The sequence below is a fragment of the Lissotriton vulgaris genome, chromosome 7, assembly GCF_964263255.1.
Source record: "Lissotriton vulgaris chromosome 7, aLisVul1.2, whole genome shotgun sequence".
NCBI lineage: Eukaryota > Metazoa > Chordata > Amphibia > Caudata > Salamandridae > Lissotriton > Lissotriton vulgaris.
Genome location: NC_141695.1, coordinates 1,281,709,377 through 1,281,734,629, shown reverse-complemented (window position 1 = coordinate 1,281,734,629; position 25,253 = coordinate 1,281,709,377). Strand labels below are relative to the sequence as shown.

The following is a 25,253-nucleotide window of genomic DNA, read 5'->3' as shown; positions in this document are numbered from 1 at the left end:
GGTATATGTTGTAGGATATGTTCCCTCAGAAATCAAATGAGATATAATGGTGGTATGTTGTTTGCTTTCTATTTAGTTCAAAGCTTGCTCAGATACTGGAGCACTAAGAACTTTTGTGAACTGAACTCAAGGTGGTCTTTTGATTTTTACATGCACCCCATGCTGTTAGGGCCTTTGACTTGTAGTAATCTTGACATATACAGGTTGTTTTGTATTGCCCTGTTGCAGTCATGTTAAGGTTGATGTCCAGAATTAAATCACCGGGAGGGCACAGGGAATCTAGTAAACGGTGAGCGTACACAGCAGCAGGCATAGATAATTCAGAAAAGCATTAATTTTGCCCCACAAACACACCAATATTGTTATGCCGGTTATAACATTTGTTCATTTAGGGGCTGCCAGAGGACAATATGTGGCTCTGAGAAGGGAACTCAAAGCATGCCACTACCACCCCATGCTCTAATGCACCCGTCTCTGGCTCAGGAGGCCTCTTTCTTACACCTGCCACAACTGAAAGCATTTTGAATCTTAAAAAACAGGGATTGGTCGCCAGTCTTGGCATTCGCTAACCGAGGCTTACACGTTTTCTATATTTCTATCACTTTTGTGGCCTCATGTCTCATTCCATCGCAGTCTTGAGATGCCATTTTCAGACTAGACAAGGAAAGAGACACCTGCAAAAACGTAAGTGCAGCCTGCATGCAAACTCAGATTGTGTGCCGGTTTTATGCCACCGCATGTCCCCTATTTATTTTCCCCCATTTGTTTGCCTGAAGGAATGGGGTCGAATATGCTTTCTCTCCTTGACAAGTTGCTTAGTCTCCTCAGATTTTATTTGTGCCTTTTAACTGGAGTTCTTTGACTTTCTGCTAGTTGTGTCTCCAAAATTTGCCAGTGTGCCACAGCCCTTTTGAGGGGTGTGGGATTTTATAAACGTTCTACTTGTCGAGGCGACTGGATGGTTCTGAAATCTGTCTGTACTATTAAAAAAATACACTTGGCCCTTTTGGTGCCATGCAGGAGGTGACACATTGTTGGAGCTTCCTTATTATATCAAATCTCTGAATATGGCCTCCCCATTTACTCTAGGGCTCTTATTACATTAGGTTTTACAGTCCAGTAAGGGTCTGATTATGCCATCTTTCTGGAAATTTAGATACGGTGGTTGGAATTAGGGAGTAAGTATTCCTGGGGTTGGAATGTATTGCAAATCTTTGCACAGTCACAGACTTATAGGTTTAAGAGTATTCATCAGAAAAAAGGGGGTGTAGGAAAGACTTTTTTTGGCACTTGCTCAGTAGATTTTTGCATGAGCAAATAGACATGTATATTTGCTCATGTGAAAACATAATTCCCAAGTATGTGCGAGGAGTACAGTCTTCAGGCCTGTGTCTGTAAACTCATACGAATTCCTGAAAGTCGGTAATCGTCCCCAGTGCAGGAACACTTTTGTGACATTCTTCAAGAATGGAGCCCCTATTATATTTTCACGGTGCCAACTATGGTTTTACGCGCATTCTCTTTATTATTTTTGTTATAAGTATCAGCATGCCCAGTTGACTCAGAAAAAGCATATTCAAAACTGCACAGTTGCTTAGCAAAACGCTTTTTTTCTTTTTTTCAGGGCCCAACTTTGTTTTTGCACATTTTATTTTGCAAACAGACAAATGCCAATCTTGCTTTCAAGTTTCGTCTTTTCATATAATCACACAGCATACTGGGAACATTACTAGCTGCCTCAGAGTGTTACCTTTTGCAAACGTTAACACATTTCTATACTGCAATAACTGAATAATGCAACTTGAGCTTGGAGCGCACTCTTGTCTTTAGAACTCTTGCCCTAATTGTAAATACGTTTGCATTAGTGAATTATATATACAAGTATGAACACCTTTTACATAGGGATGCAACTCTTGTCTTGGTGGTAGACAATCCTCTTTCACACATCCATTCTTCAGTACTTTAAAATGACGCCAAAGGATTTGTGATGCAGCAGGTAGGTCCTAGTTATCCAGTTAGCAAATTCCAATGTGTGAAGTGTTTCTGCAGTATCAAAACAGTAATAAAGTCGAAATGCAAAACAAGAAAAATCCCAAACTGAATTAGAAAAATAGAGTAAAATGTAACAAATAAAAGGACACTAAAATGACAAACTCCAATGAGGGTAACCAGAGATATGAATTTTTAAGTAGAAATAGCTCTAAGAAGCACAAAGTTCCAATGATAGTCCTTGATCGTGGTAGACCAGGGAATAGTCGCAAATTGTGGCTAGCCATGATAGAGCACAGGTCGGATACACCAACCATGTCATTCTGTTCAAAGATTTTACCTTCTGACTTGGGGCCTGACTACAACATTGGCGGAGTGGGAGCGGGCTGCCACTGCCTGTTCCTACACTGCCAATGCCGCCCGCCTACCAGATTACAAGTTTTCTCATGGTCTGGCGGGTGGTTATCTGTGGGTCCCAACAACAAGGGATAATTCACAGTATTGATCAGAAAGAACCGGCCTGATTGGGTCACCCTTGTTGATTAATGCTTTAGATGTTAGCAACCTCCATTGTCTATATTCTATGACTTTTCCTCAAGTCTGATTGAACGTGGTCGAGTAGACTGACCTGAGTAAGATTTTTGCGCATGAGTTTATTTACAGTTCTTTTCAGCACTCCAATAGTAACTCGGAGACTAGGGTTGTGCTGATGTTCAGCAGGTTTATCTTATCACAAAGTAACCTGAATATAAATGTTGTCTGATTTCTGTTAATAGCACTCTGATACAAAGATATAACTTTTTCTGAGGTTGTATCAACTCTTTTGAGGTTCTGGATGAGCACACTGAAAAGAGGATGCCGATACAGTGGTAGAGGGAATCCGAACACCAACAGATTCCAGGGGTCCTGAATGGTGCCATTCCAGTAACTCTGAAACAAGGACAGGGGATGCTAAAAACTCTTGAAGACATTTTGATATGTCCACCTCTGACCACTAGTGGATCTGTGTTGGTGATTGATGAAGTTGTGAAACCGTGAGACATCTGAAATGTTTCTTGGTTTATGGTACCCTTCAAGGTGAGGGGTCTGAAGTAGAAGCTTTTGGTATTTGGTAGTTTTTACGTCAGAAAAGATGCCAGGTTTACTCCTTTATTTTGAGGCTTAATCTTATGTAAAACCAGATGTGCGTTTGCACAGCCACTAGAGGAGCAAAGACACTCCTCATAAAAACTGAGCGGAGGTTAAACATTGAAGCATGCCTGTAAAATAAAACAATCTATTGGAGAAACTAGTTATCTGACCGGTCATATTAATTTGTTCTTAAGGGGAGTAATAAAACCGGAACTGCCCTTTTTGATGAGGGCCTAGCCACCATCAAATGTGTAGGTATTTTACCCCTAAAGGGATTCTTCCTGCTCTAGCTCTAAATCACCTGTATTGCTCAGCATTAAACACAAATCCAATTACACCAAAAAACCAAAATGCCTTTCTGACAAACTGCCCGTCTCCTGCTGCCTCTGCAACACTGTTAGCCACACCCTTGTGAGACTGCAGATCCGGGATGCTAACAGGGAAATAAATAGGCTTCTGTTTTTTATCAGTGCTTCGACCCTTATGCAACTATCTCTACCCAACCTTTAAGCTTTCTTCTTCTCTTGAAGACTCTCCCTGCGTATGGCTGTCTCCCCAATACTGTGGTTGTCTGGTGGACAAGGAATAATCTTCATTCTTTCTCTGAAACCCAGTTTCTCTTCTGCTCCACTGAAGCTCCCCTCTCACTTCTCAGTGAAGGTCACTGTGATTTGAGCAGTCTGGCTGTAAACCTCTGAGCAAACCACCAAAAGCAGTTGCCAAAGTAGAAAAATTCGCTCAATCTGGATTAGAGTAAGAGCTTGAATTCTGAAGAATGCTTGTATTTTTTGGTTTGGTCAGACTTCCGACCAGTGCCTCTAAAGTGTATGAATATTGACTGTCTGGGCCAATGACTTTGTGTTTGTTTGGATTTCAGGTAGAGTATCGGTTTCAGCAACACAGAGAGACACTTTGCCAGAGGCAGGGCTCGGTTGCTTACTTTTAAAAGGTTGGTGACCAGTAGACTTTCGAGACACTCTTGCTAAAGCCTACGCTGCACTGTCCATAGAGGTGAGAAACAGAATTGCGATCCAGAGGAAGACCAGCCCTAAGTCCAAGGGACTAAAACTCTACTTTGACATTCCTACTAGGATTTGGTACCCTTGGTCCACAAGGTCCTTGTGCAACCCAGCTAGAATTACCCAGAAAAGCAAGGAATTGCCCAAACATCACCAAAGTTCAATGAGCTTCTATGGCTCTTTCCAGGTCAATATCCGTGGTGAACGTGTATGGTCACCAGGTTCCTTGTTACTTAAGGTTGGTAACCACTGGTTTCTGCAGTACCCATTCCAGCCGCCCTAAAGATGCCTTTGTTCTGAGTCCACTCTGAAATGGTCAGCTGCACTCCTTTTTACTTTACACCATAACCACAGGATCTGACCGTATATATTCTTGCTCAACCTAGAGGCTGCTTGATTGCATTTCTAGTGTGTTAGTACCAACAACCAGCCACCCACTCTCCTCCTTTTTATACTCTTAACAGACGTGATGCACTAGCCCGCTTGCTAGGGTGCTATGTAAACTAGGTGGGACTTGCTATTAACAGCCCTTCTTCGTCACTACACTCTCCCCTTTGCTGTGTTTCTTGGTCAGATGTTATCACATATACATCACTACTACAGAAATAAATTAAATAGCAAAATGGCCATGCAAAAGAGGGGCTCAGTAACTATAGTTACTGAGCCAATTAGAATTCTAAATTCAGCACAAACAAAGCTGGCGATTGGTATATCACTCCGAGATCTCAGCTGCCGCAAGCTGGCAAAAACTCATTGTGGAATAAATGGGACATAAGGATGAAGTCAGCAAGAGAAGTCCAATTCCTGCTTGTCCACTATTGTACATGGACTCTCCACTTCTTATATTCCAGGTAGCATGATCCTTGTAGATAGGTTTGACCTACTTTACATTTTAACCGTGTGCTCCTTAAGTCTCGAGTTTTTCATATCTAAACAAGGCATTAATACCCTATCCGAAGGGGTTCTAGCTCTGCGGTGATTTCAGTTGCTGCCACCCATAGTGATCCGGATTACATTTTAGTGCCTGTGTTTGTTCCATTGCAGTTTCATCAAGATTCGATATCTACATGGGTTGATTTCTAACACATTAACCGCAATGTTCAACCCATAAGTAGTTTGATATTTAAAAAAATTACTCTGTTTGAAAGATCGGCTTCAGACAGAGACTAAGTTTTGTTGTGCAGTGGGGAATTAATTATAACAATATACAGCAAAACGGTCTGGATGGACTGAGTTCAGGATGCCATATCAGGATGTGTTGTAATGCCAGGTTACCTTTGTTTTCTGCATAGGACATTGAGCGTTGGAGTCCCTGTACCCTCTGAGGGCATCCTTGAGATCCCAATCCTGGAGCAGGAGATAAAGGGTCAGCAGCCACACTACAAGGTGAGCTTTCTACCTTTTTCCACACTGTCCAGTGATATCAGTTTTTTTTACTCACTCATTTTGTAGTGCACACTGACTGGCATGCGTACATTTATTTCCATTTCTCTTGCTGTTAGTAATTCTGTTGTTGACCTGTCTTGTCTTGCTTCTTGATCTAGATGACACTGGCACCAAACTACAGAGTTTCCGGCAGTGATGGTAAAACGGTGAAGACCCGGCTGAAGCCTGGTGCGCAGGAGGCGGTCACCCATTACCGGGTGTTGGACAGCCTGGGGTCTAGTGCCCTTGTGGAGCTGCAGCCAATCACAGGTGAGCGCATAGAAAAACTGAAATTGGGTGCACCTACCATTGAATGCATCTGTCTCTGTGGTAGAATTGTGATGTTTTATGCCCCCAGCCATTTCCTCAAAATTATAATAATTACCACTGACTGCTCACACACCAAACTAAAGCCTCCGAAGTCTGTCTTCATTACCTGCTGGGGAGGTTGTGTTTTTTTAAATTTTTTTATTTTTTTTACTCATGGCTATTTGACACCTTAGGTCTACTGAATAAAAAAATCTAGAAGTTATAGAAGCAGCCAGAAGTACTTTGATACACTAAGTCAGCATTGCAGCAAGTGTTGGGAGTCTGATGTAGGCTGCTAGGGACTATTATTAATCTGGTTTCCTTCTACATGAAGAATGTTCTTTAAATAATGCATAATTGTTGAGGCCCTTAGTTTGAATTGCGCTGATCCTGTTTATCAGCAAATTATGTTCTATAAAAGAGAAAGTTTTTAAATTATTATATTTTAGGGATTCACAGTGCTCTCACTGGGTGCATGCAGACTAAGAAACAGACCAATAAATGCTGCTAACTGCAATTTTCAGACTGGTACCAAATGGCTATCTAGAAGGTAATCGTAAGAACGGAACACGTTCTAGAGTAGCGTAGTAAATGAAATAGTAGGGTCTTGCTGGCTTTCTCACAAAGTGATCCGCATTGTCAGGCATCTATTAGAGGTGTACTCCATGCACAGTCAGGTCATGAAAATAGATGATGATGGACTCCTCCACTTGCATCTCCCTGCCCAGAAGAAGCATCCAGTCTCACAGCTGACTGTTTTTCTGTCTGCTGTGATCATTGAAGTGTTTTGAGCCCATGGCTTCAAATGAAATCAGACTTGCGGCGCAAAAGACTGTTTTTTTCCTATCTCTGAGACATCGCATGTTGGCAAGTTACAACAACTTTCTGTGCAATAACCGTACTCTATTGTCCAAAGTTTTGGCAGTTCTTAGAGCAGGCTATTCATTTGACAGCTAGTTCTGATTTTTTTTATAAATCGGGACATTTATTCTAACTTTGGCTTCTCTTGCTCTTCTTTGGAAGCACTAATTTATACTTAGGAAAAATGTATTTATTTGAGAGTATATGTGGAATATTCAGCCATTTTGCTTTTCTGGTGAGAAGTTAGTGTGTCAATAGCCCTCTTGCGCTCAAGTTTTCGTGTAAAGGACATATTTACTATTGGATAGAATGTTGTCATATTTATTGGTGCCCCGTCTGGTGGCTTCCTCTTCCTGCTGTTGTTCACGCTTGTATAGTAAGGGTCCATGGCATGATAGACTGCCTTGCAAGGATGCATTACCCTTGAGGTGCTCTACAAAGAAGCCCCTGGGCTTTATGCCTTGGACATACACTGGGGACACTGCATACACTCTGGTCATACTTTCCTGAAGAATCCTGCAGAGCTAAATACTATCTTAACCATTCATCTTCGCTGCTCCCCCAGAAATGCTGGATGTGTACAAAATGCCTCTGCCGCATGAAAGAAGGGCATTGACCACAGCATAGTAAGCGAGAAAGTGATATTTGGAAAGCTGCACACAGAGTATATGAGAAGAGGACTGACAACACAAGAATAAGATAGAAATTGTAGTAAATCTAGTCCGCCCCCGCCTGCCCGCTGTCACCTCTGCTGATGTCTGCTTGATAATAACATCATGATAAAGAAAAAAGACGCGAAGACTGGAAAGGGTAGGCTGAGCATATGCACACAGGCGATGCCGCAAAAGCACATGCTCATGGAATCATCGTCTGTAGTCGACTCTCCAGGCCTGTGAAAGAAATGGAACTCAAGAATCATCGATTTACTTGTTTTCTTTTTGGTTACACTCTGAGGTTTACCTGCCTTCGTTTTTAGGTCGAGCCTAGAGCAGCACCTGCACTGCACTAGGAAATCGACCTCTTGGAATCACTTCAGCTTTCTTCAGGTTTAGAAGAAGCTTGTGTGTGTGGTGCTCACATGCGATTGGCCTTTGCGTCTGGCTTCAACACGCAATTGGCCAAAGGCATGTGGATGTCGCAGCTTCTTTTAAAAGGTTTACTCCCAGAGCGTTTTGCTCTCGGAGGCAGCAGCGGTGCGCTGGGGCCATGTTTTTCATCAGCGTTGGTGCGCTTGTTTTCACACATCATTTGTCCTGACCTTGAGACGGCGCTGACCTGAGCACGTCTGGTTTCAGTGAATCTTCCCAGACTGGCGGCCTGCCCTTGTTTTCATTCAGGAAGACAACTGGGTCCCTACAAACCATGCCTTGTCTTTTATGGGAGAGCCATCTTGTGGCTAAAAGCATATATTGAAAAATAAAACCTGCATTCATTTAATTCCTTTTGATGTTGCTTCAGCGGTTACAGACAGTTTTACAAACAGATTCGGACACTTCTGATCGTTTCTGAAATCGTATCACTAACATTTTACACACAGTTCACCCAGCTTCAGTTTTAACGTGTAACGTGAGCCAGATCTAAAAGTCAATCACGCAGCGTTTGGCTGTTTGGAGAGCCAAGCTTGGAAACACTGCATTCTGTCTTACTGTTCACTGTAAGAGTTACACCACAGAAGCGCTCCCAGTCGGTTTATTTGTGACCTTAATAGTGATCTGATAGCAATCCACTGTTCTCATTAAAGCAAGCACATTTCATTGGTTTCGTCTGCCTACCCTCTCCATTCTGTGCTTCCACCGCCCCTATTATTTGTATAAACGCTATGGAAGATGTGAATGTTTTGCAAGGAAATGGAGCATCATGGAAAACTTGGCAAAACGTGGCCGGCCTGGCCGCAGGAGTGATTGGCCTGGCATCAGTCCTGGCGGCTGCGTGTGAGCGCACCTGCCAGACATCGTCTCCCACTGGTTAAATTTCCTACAATTTTCTGTTTGCATCTTCGCTGCCTGTCTGTTCCGGTGAGCCTTGCAAAAAAAACACGGAAATAACGGGGTCCTACCTGACTGAAGCTGCTGTCGGAGACAGTCTTGCTTAACTGTGCCAAGGCCATGTTCTCTCTTCACACGAGTGAAACGCATTGCTGTAAAGAGCACGACATGGGCTTACTAAATTGGTGACATAGTCTTATAGCCCACCGCACTTTATTGGCTATTAAAGGACAAGTTTTGCCTCAGACCATTTTATTTCATCCATCTTAATTATCACGTTCTGCTTCAGCTAGTAGTCTTGGATTTTAATCAACCATTCTTTTAAACTCTCTCAATAAATCTGAGTCTTCATCTTTACAGTATTCGGAGATTGTGTTTACTATCAAGCATATTACTGTCTGCCCTCTTTCAGGCCATTTAGAATTTGTTTGGGTGTTACTTTCTCGCCCATATTCCTTTGCTATGTCTGCATCTATTTCTGCTTTGTTAGCGAGCTGATCTTCTTTGTTTTAATTTCCACTTTTTGTGTGTATGTATCCACGTTTTAGTCCCCTCTTTTGTTCGCACCAGATATGGGGTTTCTCTCATCCCGTCTCCCCAGTCTGCTGCTATGTCTTCTACCCTTTCACCTTGCACAACTTCCTGCTTTCGCTGATCTTCTCCACTACTTCCACCATTTGAATACATTGCCAGAGTTTATTACTAAAACCCTGGAGTTGCCTAGTTTTGAGAAGATATAAAAGGATATTCCTCGTGATATAAACGTATCTTCTGAATGAATCACCTTGCATAATTGCTGTTACCTGGATCCTTTCATGATGCATTTGTATCAATATTTCCTTTTCGGGTGTAAATACACACTAATAAATATCGTAGAACTCTTTTCATTTCAGTAATGAGTACTCGTGGTTTTTTGAGAGTTCTCGAAAATGGGAATCTTTAAAAAAGGCTTGTATTGCTTCAGCACTCACTGAATGTGAGAAGACTCGAAGAAAAGACCCTTACCTACAGGAGCGTATTAAATATAATCTTGCAAAAAAAATCAGATTTGTAAACTGCACCTCCACCCGGACCAGCACAACCTGACAGACGGATAACAATTATTTTATGCAATGTGGTCTCGGCCACATACCATGCCTAGTATACATACTGTAAAGTGGAGATGGGACCAGGGTTATGGGTGACTGAACAGAATTTACCGGGGTTAAAGATAATAAAAAAAAGGTCCGTGCCCCTCCACCAATAGTAGCCTGCCATGTTCTGTTCCCGGAAAAAACCTCAGGTTACACACACTAATCATTGAAGCACCCATACAACCAAACACATGCACAAAAGCAGTATTTTAACGACACTCGCATCACTCGTTCAGACGGCAGATGCCAGTTTGTGATTAAATCCTCAGTACCCAAAATCTGACAGTGCTGCAAGGCCACACTAATCTCAAAATACTGCTATGCAAGTGTCTATAACATAACATCAGGGCTTTTTTATGAGGGCCTGTTCCTCCAGGTCTCAGACATGGTAGCGCCTAAGAACAGACATTAAACCGGTCCGTAGGTCCCTATATTGATGTCTTTAACTTTACTGCTAAAAATAATATTGATTTCTGAAAAATGAATGCAAAAAACTAAAAGGGAATCTGTCAGCGGTTTAGCTCCAGTTTATACTTCACGTTTTATTTAATCTTGCATTCCCTAAGAGTGTTAGCTGTTTCCAGGAGGTTGCATTTTTGTATTTTTTGTGTGTAGCATATTTCTTATGTTTAGTGCATACTATGAACGGAGTTGCCTCCAGATGCTTCTAATGGGCCTCAGTAATGTTTAAAACATAGATGTCTGGAGAAGGTGTCGAGTGCATGTTAGTTATACAGCGTGGAACTATAGGCATAACCCACAATGTATGGTTTCATTTTCAACGCGCTAGTCCGTCTTCAGTTGTCCCTCTTCCAGTCCATTTGTTCCACTTTTTTTCTCCAACGTTAGCACACAGCATCTGAACCTGATCGTTAAAAATAACCAAGTGGGGCCAAAGCTTGTATGTCTGAGAGCGTACAGCTGCTGTGTGCAGGCCTAGGAGTGAGCATGAGCCTAGAGGTTTGTTTCTCACTGGCAGAACTTAAGCATTATGGTTAAGCTTAGTCTCACAATTTCAGAATTGAAACCTTTCAATATTAATTATTTACAACAAAACCATTGTTGTTACTAATTTATCTTAAGATGTTAAAGCCAATAGCCGTGACTGGTTCTAGATGTATTTCAGTTGTTCTGTTATATATCAGGAAGAATTAATGGAAAGCTCTGAGAGGCACTAAACAATCAGTCAGTGGGCACACTAAAGGCAGGGGTGGCTCTAGTCTCATGGCGGCCCTGGGCAGGGAGCGTAGGTAGGGGGCCCCGGAAGAGCGGGTCAGGGCGGGGTGGAGTGTGCAGGCCAGTGAAGGGGGGGGGGGGGTCAGGGTGTTTGGAAGCGGAACAGAGCCGGAGGCCGCCAAATCCCTGCCAGGGGCCGCCACGAAAATATCTATCCATACTCAGAGGATTATTATATTAAAGATATATATTGGCGTGGTGGCCCCTGGGGTTTGGTGGCCCTGTGCAGGTGCACAGCTTGCACATGCCTAAGGCCACCCTTGCTAAAGGAATCACAAAAATGTAGTTACGAACTTAATTACAAGTCCACGCCCCTTTTAGAAACCCCCACACGTATTTTATCCCACTTAAAGCCCTGCATAACATTGTTATTATGATAATTCCTTACTATATGAATTACATTTCTTATTGTAAGATAATACCAATCCTTTAACTTGTGCCCCAAAAGAATCTTGATCTGGCAAATACCACCACCAGATTGCTTTAACCTTCTGCTATCTTTATTTCATTCTCTAAAGCAGTGGTCTTCAAACCTTTTAATGCCACACACCCACACTTCTAAAAAGGTATTCATAGGGACCTCCAGAATAACAAACATTTTTTCACAGTAACATCGGCTGCTCTTAACCTATTTAACAAGTCAGGCATAGCAGTTCTGTTTACTTCTGTTTACAAATGCAGTCAAAAACATGATTGCCAATATGCTATTAGCAAACTGGTCTCCCAAAGAGTGTGAAAGTAACCATACTATGATGGACTTAGAATGTAATTTGGATCTGCCTCCCCTTCTATTGTCTTCTATAGGCAGGGCCACTGGAATTACATGGCAGGAGAGGGCCTAATTATGCATCAGACTTCAGTAAATTATGCAACAAGAAAAGGCAAATTATGCAGCTTAATGTGCCACAATTTGTAAACGTATTAGTTCATTATTTCGTCATTTTTTACACTTGGTAACAGGGGCTAGGCATTGGTTGCACCTCATTAATATACAGATATAGCAGCAATAAGCAACAGGAAGGGGACCAATCCACCTTTGCAAATCGCCTTCCACTGCGTTACCAAATATATTTTGGTTTTTAGTAATCCTTTGTTGAACAATTGCATTATTCACATTTTCTTCCTCCCCTTCAGCGTATGGCAGTGCGTCAGCCCACTTTAGCCTTCGGCTAACTTCACTGTCTGTATTCTGCACATAATACTACTTGCTTCCAGGGACTGTAAAGGCAGTGTGCACTTCTGGAAACTAAAGCTTCCAAACCAATGATTTGTTTTATATTGACATGTGCCTGGTAGCTCCCTAACAAAGCTTTGCAGAAAACAAAAGAAGCATTGACAAAGTTAAAAGGCACGCAGACAGTACCGGATCTATTGATGATGCCAATTTTATTCCATTCTAATGCTTTCTGAATACATGCCCCTGTCCATGATCTCTGTACTGCATTATTATCCTATAAGAAAGCTATGTAATCCAGGAAGAAGCATGCAGCAGATGCAAGCATGTATTGCCCAATCACATTGCATGACCCAGTGTGTGGTAATTGTATAGCTATTCAATCCCAGGCGGTGCAGCACCCCTGATATTGTGCTGCATGGCTAAACACTTAAGGTCCCAAAGGCGAGACCTATTGGCTATGCCAATGCTTGTTTCTCTTCCCGGGTCATTATTTCTGTGCAGAGCGTGCAGTGCTAATATTGATTCTGTTCAGTTCTGCAGCCCTAGTGCCTTAACTCCTTCGGTGCTCATGATGAGCCAAGCTCCTCATGAGTCACAGTGGAGCTGTGCTCATGACGAGCTGGGCTCGTCATAACGGCTGCGCGCCGCCCACACGCGATTGATTCCCCGCCTGTGCGGGCGAATTAATTGGTGGGCGTGGCCCTGACGAGCCCAGCTCGTCATGAGCACAGCTCCACTATGACTCATGACGAGCTGGGCTCGTCACGAGCAGAGCGGTGTCGTGGACCCCCTGCAACACCGTGGGGGAATTACCCCCACAACAAAGGGGTTAATGTCTGCGTAGTACTGTGTATACACATGCTCACTTCTGTAAATATTCTACTTCACTCCTTAATGGAGGTTATGTTTAGCTTCACCTGCGTTCTTTCGATTTATTCAGGCATCAAGCACCAGATCCGTGTTCACATGGCCTATGGATTGGAATGTCCGATTCTGGGGGATCACAAATACTCTCACTGGGACAAGCTGGCGCCTCAGGTAAGGTTGCTAGGATGATGCTCCCTTGTTTTGGAATTTTAAGAACTTGGTGGTGGGAAGGTCCACTCAGACTGGGAGGTGAGACTAGCAGTGGGATAGCGGACATGTTCCTCTGAGCGTGTGCAAATGCTGGCTCTTACTCCGCTTTTTTCTGTGTCTGCAGAAGCTTTCAGAAGGTACTCTAAAGAAGCTAGGATTGGAGCAAGCAAAGGTTCGCTATCTCCCGCTTCATCTCCACGCCCGACAGCTCTGTTTGCCAAGACTGCAAGGAAGCAAGGATATAACCCTAGTGTGCAAACCTCCCCGATTCTTCCTGAGATCTTTGCAGAGACTCAAACTGACTGCCCCACAAGGAACCAGTGTGTTTGATTCAGAGAAGTGATGTCTAAGCCATGCACTGTCTGAAATGGAGGCTCTGCTTGGATTCCAAAGCTGCCTTACAAAGAGAAGGGAAAGCGGATCTTTCTACTCTCAGTATTTGTATAGGTGATAAGCCCTCACTCTGAGAGTGAACATTATATCTAAAGCTCGCCTCACATGGAGTTGCTGCTCGTGATGCGACATCGTTTTCTGTTCTGATAGATCCAGTGTGCATTTGGGATGCGATAGATGTAATTGGTTATAATAAACTTTGAGGGAAGGGGGTGTTACTAGGTTTAGGAGTTCGGCCTCATAGCCGTACTGTCAGACTCTTAAAGGTATTGTGGGTTCTTGATTCATCTTTTGGAGAGCTCTGTTTTGTGAAGTGTGATCTAACACAACTTCTGTGTGACAGCTCAGTGCCATCAAAGCCACAGTGAAGGATCTTTTTCAAGAGCCAGTCTGTGGTGTCCCTAATGGTACACTTCAAGGTTATGTGCTTTTTACTTTTGTTTATCCACTGTGTTTTCACTGTCTGTTAGAACCTGCTTATGCTCCCCCCAACCTCCTCCATTTGTCCCGCAAACACTTTTAAGGAAAGGTTTCCATGTCTTTGTTCTACTTCCTTTCAGGAAAGTATTTTCTTAAAATCTGTTAATGGACTTCTTATATTTAGATTATTACATGATGTACATGTATTTATTAAATCACCATTACCACCAAGAGAGGTTTCGCAAATGAATGCCAGGTTTTTCATCCCTGTTCGTCCTTGTCTTCCTTTCATACTCCGTTCTCTTCATTTGTCACCCAAAAAGAATGGTTTTTGAATATGGGATGCACTGAAACCTGTTTAAAAATCCTGTGTTTCCAGGCCCTATTTACTTATTTAGTGGCTGCTCCTAGCTGATGTTAATGAAATCTTGTTATTGCTACAGAATATTTTTTTGTTCCACAGTTTTGTATGTTTAGAGCTGTCAAATTGTTTTACACGTGAATCTCATGGAAAGTGTGAATTCAGAAGGCCAAGCAGACCTCGGTTGGTAGAGGTGTAAGACCAGTGCTCAGGGAAAACCTTCCGTGGCCAGGTGTTCACACCCTTTCTGCCACTGCACAGAAGTGTTCCCGCTGGAGTGCTTCGTAGCAAGTTGATTTCCCCCATTAGCTATGATTTTGTAGTGCCTTTTTATTTATTAACTAAAGCGCTAGTTCCTCATTGGAAACTGGTCATGTCCTAGCACTGCCCATTTAAAAACAAAGGTATGTCATATTGGAAGATAATGAAGTGCCAACCCCTGTAGAGGTTGCAACTAATTAGAAACTCAATAGTATTGTGCAAGAGCGCCTGATGTGTTAATGTGTTGGCGAGATCCTGTGATCATGGTTTCAAAATCTACATTATTATGAGAACTGTGTCTTTATCTTGAGATAACGGTCCCTCTGATATATATATTGTCAAAGCAAATAGACATAAAATCAAATTTGATTCTAAATTGTATGCATTTTTTAAGAAAAACATTCAGCAACTTTTCAGAAAATTGTGAAATAAAATGCTCAGTGTGGTCACCGCTCTATTCTGTGAGTATTCTAGCGTGGCTTTTCATCAGTGCTTCTTGCGAATCTGTGAAAAACGTTGCCTCATTGGTTCTTAGGTGTATGTCCCTCCACTAGGTACGGAAATGTGTGATTTGTAAACACTTTGATGCATAGTTGTAGGAAAGGGGTTCCGCTCATTTGGTCCACTAGCATTTTCCACTTTTAACTACCCATTTTTTGGGACATTTACTGTGAGTCTCACTATTTAGGTTTCAATCACAGTAAATTCATGGTAATTGGATTGGGAAGAATCTGCACTGCCCGCAGGCAGGAGCTAAGGTTGCTCCTGCCTGGCTGGAGCCCAGAGGACTATTACTGGTGCCCGTACTGTACCAGGGAGTCAGCAAGGATTTGGGGCTCCCCCTAATGACTCCAGCTATACGTAGGTGCCTCTGGTGGCACTATGGCTCCACACAAGAGAAATGGTGTTGTGGGAGGTTGCAGGATTTGCAGCAGACCCCCTTTTCTCAGTACCACTCAAACTCTTCTGGGGCCTTATGAGCATGACTCCAGGAGAGGCTAAGCATGTATACAGGCCCTCGCTAGAGCTTTTGCTTTCGCCATCTGCAGTGTGAAACCAATTGTGGTTGGGCATATGGCTGCATTATGTGGCCTGTAGAAAGTGAAAAAAGACTCAAATGCGGTTTTGGATGAAAATGCTTTATTTGCAGTGTTATGCTTATGTTTTTAATGATTGCGTTTGAATATGATTTCATTGGTTTTAATGATGACACACGGGTAAATTATAACATGTTGTTCTTATTAGGGTTGGTAACACCCTAACATAGCTAGTAGGGCTGCATTATATATTTTAATGTGGTGACCCCTCAACAAAACCCGTAGGACTGCCTTATGTCTATTGATGGCCCCTTATATTATTATGTTGCTTCTAGTATAGGTGGGGGGAGTATTGTGAGAATGGTTTTCAGGACCCACTTGGGTGTAATGTCATAGGAGGATGTCACCAAAGATATTTTCATCGACTTTATGTATTTATTTGTTTAGGAGTGCATAATGGTTAGTATTGTATGTGTTTGTAATGAGTACTTTTCCTTTTTAAAAGAAAAGTCACCGACTGGGCAGTAGGTTTTCTGTTTATGGTTGTGTGCTAGCTAAATGGAATTACTCGTCCACACCACCTCCCATGAGTAGGCCGTGGACTGCTCTGTTTTGCTACCCTGAGAGAGGCAAGTGCTACAATGGGGTGCTTGGTTCCCATTAATAAGACAATTGAGGACCTATTTCTTATGAAGGACTCCGATCCTTGAGCTTGTTTTGCACTCTTTGCTCCGAACACAGATAGCATCTACTCTGTGACATGCTGAAGATGCCCTAAGGGCACCTGTAAACATGGTACTAGCTGCTGAGTACACTGGAGATGCTGGCGTTCTGCCTGGCGGAAGCTGTACCTACCTGCCACAACACACTGCTCTCAATGGATCAAGCTCTTCCATCTCTATTTATTTTGAAGTTTTGATGGTTGCGGAGAAGGTCTGAAGAGGTGTTTTATTACCTAGAAAGTTCAGTTCTCTTCTTTTTTTTTTTTAAACTCTTTATTCGTGACTGTATCAGTTATTACATTTTACATGTATGCATATCAGTTCCCAGCAGTCTTTTCACTTTTTCTCCCTTTAACATCGGGCTAATGTACATGTAGCTTTCCCTCCAGTATAGTAATTTAGTTCATCTCAGAGTTATTACAACCAGAATTACATTGCGTTTTATGATAGTATCGCCTCTTAACAAACCGCAACCCCCCCCCCACCCTTTCTCACTCTCCGCGTCTCCTAGCTTCCATCAGTGAAGCACTGTAAACCTTGGCTTGACATCCGTATATTGTCCGTTATTGCAGTTTTAGGCGGCTGCCTGACCTGTACTTCCGGTGGTTATACCCCCACTCTGTGTTCCATACACGACTTATCTTATATTACTGGTCCTGGGACAATCTCTTGTGAGGCCTCTAGGTCTTCTTCCTCTATCTCTATCAGCATTCGCTCCCATTCCTATGCTATCGGGTGCTTCCGGAGTCCTCTCTCCTCCTCTCTACGTAGGACCATACCTTCTGCCCTGCCCCACTTAAGTAGATCAGACCGCCATACCTCTACACTCTGGGTCTGGCTGATTTTCACCTCATGGTTATGACTCTGGTTGCTAGTAAGAGTGCTAAGTCTAAGAGTTTAAGCTGCACTTTGTGGGTCTTGGTACTTTTCCTGTGCCCTAGTAGGCAAGGCAGTGCTCCCTCCAGGATCTGCAGAGTTGTGATAGTGTGCAGTGAATGCCGGACTGTCCCCCAATATCTTCGTATTCTCGGGCATGCCCACATCATATGCAGAAGATCGGCCGCATCCCCTTGGCATCGGGGGCAGTTATGGGCGGAGGCAGGGAACATTCTATGGAGTCTCTGTGGGGTGAGATACGCTCTATGTAGTATCATAGCCTGAATGAATTTGAATTTGACGTTTCTGGACACCCTTCTATGATGCTCCAGGATAATCTTCCAGGCTCCGTCCGTTATAGCCTCACCCGTGTCCAGTGCCCAGGCGTCCCTGAGCGTGTGAAGGGACAGAGCAGCGTGTTCCCTAATACCGACATAGAGCCACTTAATTAAGTGTCCCCCTGTCCCCATGTAGTGGAGAAGATGCACAAGTTCGTGTTGTGCTGGCTTATTCCTCTGTGGGGCCCATGTATGACGCACATAATGTGTCACTGTGGCATGCAGGAGGTATAGTCTCATTGGGGCTCCCGTTGCCTGTGCAAAGGAGGCATGGTCCAGTAGCGTGTCATCACCGAACAGGTCTCCTACTCTATCCACTCCCGCCTCCGCCCAGGGCCGTATCCTGTGTTGTGTTAGGCGTCCTTGCGGTGTTGGGATCCCTAACAGGGGAATGTTATCCCATAGGGTGCGGTCCCTGCTGTGTATGTCAGTGCCTTCCTCCAGCATATTAGGGCCGTATGTAGCAGGGGGTGACAATCTCGAGGGATCCTGGCTCTGGGTAACAGAAGGGAATGCAATTCACCTCGTGCTAGTTGGTTCGGGGTGAAATTGATCTCATGTAGGTTCTTACCCGCCACCCATCGTGATAGCCATTGCAGTTGGCTTGCGTAGTAATAACTTCGTAGGTCTGGTACACCTAGGCCGCCCTGTCTAGTGCTCAGCTGCAGTTTCTTGAGGCTTATTCGCCGTCTCCCCGAGCCCCTTTTGAGAGTGGTTAGGATTGTGTTCAGTGTGGTGAATATGTGCTGTGGGAGCAGGACCGGTAGGTTTACAAAGTAATACAGTATGCGGGGGAGCAAAACCATTTTGGAGACTGCTATCCGAATCATGACAGACAACGGCAGGGATGTCCAGAAGTTTACACTACCTCGGAGGCCAGTAATTGCCCTCCTCAGGTTACCCTCAATCTGATCTTCCTGTCGTCTATATACATTAATGCCCAGGTATTTAAATGTAGACGGCTCTATGCGAATCCGACAGTCGCCAAATTGGATTTGAGGGGGCCATTGCCCTTCGCGGAAATAATAACCTAGGGATTTAGTCGGGTTAATGGCCAGGCCCGATACGGTTTCAAAGTGGGCAAATATATTTGCCAGAGATGAGTGGTTCCCGTTTAGATCCCGTAGGTACACTAAAATATCGTCGGCGTATATTGATATCAAATTATGTGTTCCTCCTTTGGAAATACCCACCTCGCCCGCTCTGGTTCGGAGCGCTACCGCTAGGGGTTCGAGTGTCAGTACAAACAGTAGAGGCGATAGTGGGCAACCTTGCCGAGTTCCTCCGTATATGTCATAACTGTCGGATATATACCTGCCTGTGCGTGCTCTAGCTGTCGGATTTGTGTATAATAGACGGATCCATTTGATTAGGGAGTCCGGGAAGCCAAAACGTCGTATGACCTCGAACATAAAATCCCACGTCAGGGAGTCGAACGCCTGTCGGAGATCCAGGGCAATGCAACCGGCCCGGGGAAGGTCCGTTGGTGTGGCTGACATGAGGGCGTGGAGCCTCCTTGTGTTCTGGGAAGTGCTCCTCTCCGGGAGGAAACCACATTGGTCTGGGTGTATCAGAGCAGGGAGACGGGACTGTAGGTGCAATGCGATAACTTTGCTAAGTATTTTATACTCTGTGGAGAGCATTGAGAGGGGCCTGTAATTACTCAAGTCAAGGGTATCCCTTCCGGGTTTTGGTATGGAGATCACTGAAGCCTGCATCGTCGTGGCAGGCAGATGGCCCACTTCGTACGCCGTCTTGTATATTTTCTCTAATATGGGTACTAGTGTTCCAGAATAGGTCTGGAAAAAATCTACAGGCAGGCCGTCCATACCGGGGGTCTTGCCCTGGTTAAGGGAGCCAATAGCTATTTTAATTTCTTGCTGCGTAATTGGTCCGTCCATCCCCGCCTGTTCTTCTCGGGTCAAGGTTGGGATCGGGAGGTCTCTCAGAGTCCATCATGTCATCCCAACCGCCATCTGGGGGAGGGGCGTATAGCTTTTCCAGGTAAACCCTAAATGCAGTGTTGATATCCGATTGAGTGATTACTTCTCTGCCCTCCCCGTCCCTAACTCTTGTGATCACTGGGGCCTCAGGGTTGTCTCGGATTAGGCGCGCTAGTAAGGCTCCAGATCTGTCTGCCTCCGCCTGTTGGCGTCTCTGATAGTCCTTGTAATCAATGACTCTCAGTGTCTCCAGCAGTTCTGCGTGTTCTATATTGCACGCCTGTAAGTCTCCCTTGCGTCCGGGGTCTATTCCTGCTGCCGCCTCTAGGTCTCTCAGGCGGTCTTCGATCTCGCAGAGTTTCCTGTGAATTTCCTGTCTGGCCCCCACCATCTGCCCAATAGCGGTTCCCCTTATCACAACTTTCATGGCGTCCCATACCAGTAGGTTCGAGGACGCAGTGTCCCAGTTTTCCCTGAAATAATTATTTAAAGTGTCCGACAGGTGTTCGCGGAATGGACCATCCTCCAGCAACAATGGGTTAAGTCTCCAAGTGGGCACCGGCGGGGGCCCTTCCCCCAGTGTAGGTCGAGTGTCATTGGTCTGTGGTCCGAGAAGTTTTGGCCAGGTAGTCTGAGGACATACATTTAGTCAGTAGGGAGTTGGCACATAGGATCCTATCTAAGCGGGTGTGTAGGGCATGCACTAGGGAGTGGTAAGAATATTCCCTGTGTGTTGGGTGTAGGGCGCGCCATACGTCTGTCAATCCCCAACCCTGGAACCAGGTTCGAAAGTAGTCAGCCATCTTATGTATTCCTGTTGTCTGGAGATGGGGATGAGACCTGCCCAGGTCAACATCTAGGATCATATTCCAACCCCCCCCCCAGAATCCAGGGGATATCCATCCAGTCAGTCAAGACCCGGCCCACACTTGCTAGGAATTTATCTTGGTCAAAGTTCGGGTCATATATGCTGCCCAGGACCAGCAGTGTACCGTCCAGTGTGCCTTTCACCAAGATATAACGCCCTTGGTCATCCACCCTCCTCTCAAGTTCTACAAATGGGGTGCCGTGGCGTACCCATATAGTGGCCCCTCTGGAAAAGGCGGAGTACGTTGTAGAGAATATAGTCCCTCTCCACTTTTTCCTCAAAGTGTGTGCCTCAGCCTGCGTCAGGTGTGATTCTTGTAAGAATACTATTTGTGCATGTTGGCGGAGCAAGAAGGCATGTATTCTGTGTCATTTTTGTACTGCTCCTAGTCCCTGTACATTCCAGGTAGCCAGCCTATACTTCCCCTTCGTGTCAGCCATACTGGAGTACCGATGTCATACCTGCCAATGCTATATGATGTGGTGTTCGTAGTGTCCGTGCCAGCCAGGAGACGTTTCCCCCCCTCCCCCCCCCCCCCCCCCCTCCCCATCTTTGAACTCTATAGGCGCAGCCTAAGAACAGTGCTGTGCCGAACCAAAAAATACAAAGCATAGCTAAACAATTTGCGGTGCATGCGCCTTTGGGGGGTCGACTAAGCATGTGCCCTGTCTACAGAGTCTTGTAGCTCTATGCTGCCGGCTCTACGGTGCCGCCAGGGAAGTTATTTCCAAGAGTGTCAGCAGTTGGTGTCCTCCAAGGGGGGGGGCCTCTCCCCCGCCTCCGTGTTTCTGTGTCTCACCTTTCTGCAGGAGTGTGGATTGTGCGGTCCGTCAGTTGCGACGTCCAAGTGGGGAATCAAAATTAAGTAATTTGGACCGCAGCATATAGACGGCGCACCAAGGCCGGTGCCCCAACTCAAGATCTCCCCTCCTCTCCTCCCCCTCCCGGGACCCAGCTTTCAATCAATTCAACTTGAAAAGGATATTTGTAGGTCCTAGGGCCTCAGGCCCGCTCCGTTTACGTAGTCACTCCTGGACAGCGTCCATAAGTTCATCTGCTGCTCGTGGCGTTAGTCGGGAACAATACCAAACTGTTCTCGGAGTCCGAGTGTATGGTACTGTCTTCAGTGTCTGTATTAATGATCTCCTGCTCTTCCCGAAAGGAGCCCACCATTGCAACTGCTTCTTTTTGACCTTCTTGCTGTTGGGTTTTAGTGGGTTTCTGTTGTTTCATTTTCGTAGTTTGCGTAGTAGCGGTATCTCCTGAAGTATCTGCGCTGTCTTTGGATCCGCTGGCCGACGATCTCTGGGATGTTCCCGGATTTTCATCAATGTCCATCACCTCCAGCCACTCCTCCATGTCAGTGGGGCTCTCAAAAAAGTGAGTCTTATTGTCATGTATCACCTTAAGGCGGGCTGGAAACAGTAGGGCATATCGGAGGTTGGCTTTTTGGAGCCTCTTTTTAATCTCGAAGTAGGAGGACCGTTGTTTTTGCACTAGATTAGTGTAGTCCGGGTAAAGCGATATGCGTGTGTTTTCATATTCAATGAGGGATTTCTCCCGGGCCTTTTGCAGCAGAATGTCTCTGTCCCGGTAGTTGAGGATTTTGACAATCAGTGGTCTTGGTGGTAGTCCCGGTTTCGGCCGCCCGGTGAGGATCCGGTGAGCTCTCTCCACACAGAAGAATAGCGATAGGGCTTCCAATGTCACGTTGTTCCGGAACCATTGTTCCATGAATTCCGTTGCGTGGGGCCCCTCACTCCGTTCCGGAAGCCCTATGACGCGGATGTTGTTGCGTCGATTGCGGCCTTCTGCATCTTCCACTCGTTCCATTAGGGTCTTCACTTGCTGTTGTATCTTTTGGATGGAGGTGGTATTTTCTGTCACCGCCGGGGTGAGGTCTGACAGCGTTATCCCTTGGTCCTTGACCTTGTCTGCCAGTTTGCTATGGTCCGCTTTTAAGAGCGAGAGATTGGTAGTAAGGGTTCCCATCTGTGTTTCCATTGCGGTTCTGGAGTCTCTGATTTCTTGCAGAATCAGATCTAGTTTGCCCATTTGCTGATCTCCAGGTAGGGCTGAGTTCCCCGTCGCCTGCGTGGAACCCTCAGGGCCAGTGTGTAGGGTGTCTCCCGCTGATGTCCCGTCCTTGCCATCAAGCGTTTTTGCCCCTTTCCGGACCATGGTGCCTTCTCTCCGGACATGAGCTGTGTCCGAGGGCGGGTCCGATGCGGGGCGACCCCTATCTCTAGCGTCTGCTCCCCTCCTGCCCTCGCCTCAGGGTATTCAGCCAGCCACCACCTCTGATTAGGTAGTTCATCACCCCGTGGGCCACTGTTATTAGCTCGTGTCCTTCCCCTCTTCAGTTCTCTTCTTAACCAAAAGTTGTTTGATTCTGCTCAAATCAATCTGCTCTCCTTGTGTCTCGGTTTCCATTCACCTATCAAAATAAGCAGAACTTACAAACAACCCAAGTCCAGTAAAATTCACAGCTACAACTAAAAGTGTTGTGGTATGCAATGTAGTTGGACATGTTAAATCCCTAATTTGGTGGTTGTTACTGCTCTGTTTTTTCGAGCTGTGCTGTGTATACAGCTCATGTTTTAATTCGCAGAACTACATTATGCACACTAGACTGCGATTTCCTTGGAACCGGGCCCATGGCCCTCTAGTTCCAACGGTGCATAGGTAATGAATGCCAGCCACAGTAGTGGGTTCTTTCTGGGTTCCTTATCCTGGCCAGAACCTGTGTGGATAAAAGAGGAGCCCATCAATGCATGTTCTGCTCACCATCCCCAGCGGCCGCCATGTTACAGTGCGCAGATAAATCACAGTATTTGTATGTGTGCGCTTAAAGCTGGTGAGTCACTGCGGAAAGATGTGCAAATGAAAAATAAGGCGCTATATACCGTGCTCCGCCACTTTTAATTAATCATCCGCAGAAGCGCAGATGAGCCAGGCGTCTAGGAGCGCTCACCATTATCTTACTGTAAGATCGACTAAATCGGTGTAATCCCTCTTACTCCGAGCGCAGTTCGCTCAGGATGTCTTCATCATGTTTCTTTTTGTATAAAACAGGGACCCCCTGAACAAAGTCAAATTCCTGGATCAGGGAACAACAAGTAATTGAGAATAACAATATCCATTCAATCAGAAATAGTATCAGACTGGCAGAAAAACACACACAAAAAGTAATGCAAAAGTATATAAACACAAGTAAAAGAAAGCAAGATAACCATTAATTATAATCCCATATAAAATGTAATACCATGGATACACATTGATAAAAATTATTACATTATTAATAATAAGATAAAAAATTAAAATTAAGAGAAAACAGTTATTCATCATGTTTCTTGCCAACCTTCTTTTACTCTTTTTTTAGCCCGATAATGTGCGGGTATCCAGTGCTTCAAGTCAGTTGAGGGACTCCCCTTGCCAACGCGAGCCATGGATTCCTCCGGAATCAAGTTACCAGTCTACTACTGCTATTGGTATTCATTAGCAGTTCTATTATTTATTATTTATTATTTATGCACAGTGGCTAGTGTGAGTCTAATGCTTCAAGGTACAGCTAGCATCTTGTTCCCTTACTCTCGGGACTGCTTACTAGATTGTGAGGGTTTCATATGCATTTAATATGCGTACTTTTCACGGGTAAATTGCATGTACGCTTTTGGCTCACTTTAACTTGTGTTGGTTCTGTACATTTGATGGGGACACAGTGAGGTTTTTTAGGGTGGGACCACAATCAGTGAGTGTCATTTACTTGCTTCCCTGGCCTATGTTTTGCTTCACTGAGTTACCACTTTAATGAGTACACAGTAAGTACTTATATGTCTCGTGTATGCTGTTTCCTTTTTTATGTGATTGATGTGCACACAGAGGTGGCACACTATGATGCATTAAGTTGTACTAATGCGCATACCTGTTTTCTATCCTGTTGTTTCCTTTCCTAGGTTTTGGATCAGGAGTGTTTTCCACCTGCTAACAGTAGCCTGTGTGAGGCTATACAGGTTTCTGCTCCACCCTGATTTAGAGGGTATTTTAATTCACATTTGGTTTCACGTGCACTATCCTCAATATTGCTTTGGTCCTGACGAAGCGCCACCGACCTTTATGGCGATAGAGGCGCGAAACATGTTGACCTATGACCCATGACCTTAACCTAGGCATAATGTGCCTCCAGGGTTATATTTTACTTTGCAGTATTTGTCTGCCAAGGGTACATCTTTCTATATTTTTGCTGCATGATGACCCTTTATAATTAGTTTTTTGCACGAACATGTTTTACCCTTGCTTTTAGGACCCACATACCCCACACACCCACATGCACCATCCAGCAGTCCTTGAAAAGATATCCGATAAAGTGACCCTTCGGGGGACCTGTAGGGAATTGCAGCGCCGGTCCTACGAGGAGCAACCGCCCGGTGATGGAGCATGACACCTATCTTGGTGTGTGAGGGCACCAGTGGACAGAGTGATTCTCCCTCCCACTTATGGGTCCCTTATACCTAGGATCAACCCCTTTTTCTTGACTTTTCTGTTTTTCTTTGAATTTTTGGTGACAATTTTTCACCCTACTATAGGAACTGTGTCCTCTTTGTAATTCACAAGCTATATATCTTGCACCTTTACATTCAGAGTTGCTCGTAGGGCGGCTGATGGCAGAACAACCTGTTGCAAGCATTGCTT

General features: G+C 44.7%; 1 protein-coding gene across 1 annotated transcript in view; it reads left to right on the top strand.

The window, feature by feature from the left end:
* Nucleotides 1–15,234, top strand: part of RPUSD4 (RNA pseudouridine synthase D4) — a 49,721-nt gene extending 34,487 nt beyond the window's left edge. Inside the window, exons 4-7 of the mRNA XM_086931857.1 lie at nt 5,432–5,525; nt 5,684–5,834; nt 13,206–13,303; nt 13,467–15,234. Of these exons, the coding sequence (XP_086787983.1) occupies nt 5,432–5,525; nt 5,684–5,834; nt 13,206–13,303; nt 13,467–13,685 (562 nt within the window). The 3' untranslated portion in view covers nt 13,686–15,234. The remainder of the gene's footprint in view (nt 1–5,431; nt 5,526–5,683; nt 5,835–13,205; nt 13,304–13,466) is intronic.
* Nucleotides 15,235–25,253: the final 10,019 nt, after the last annotated feature.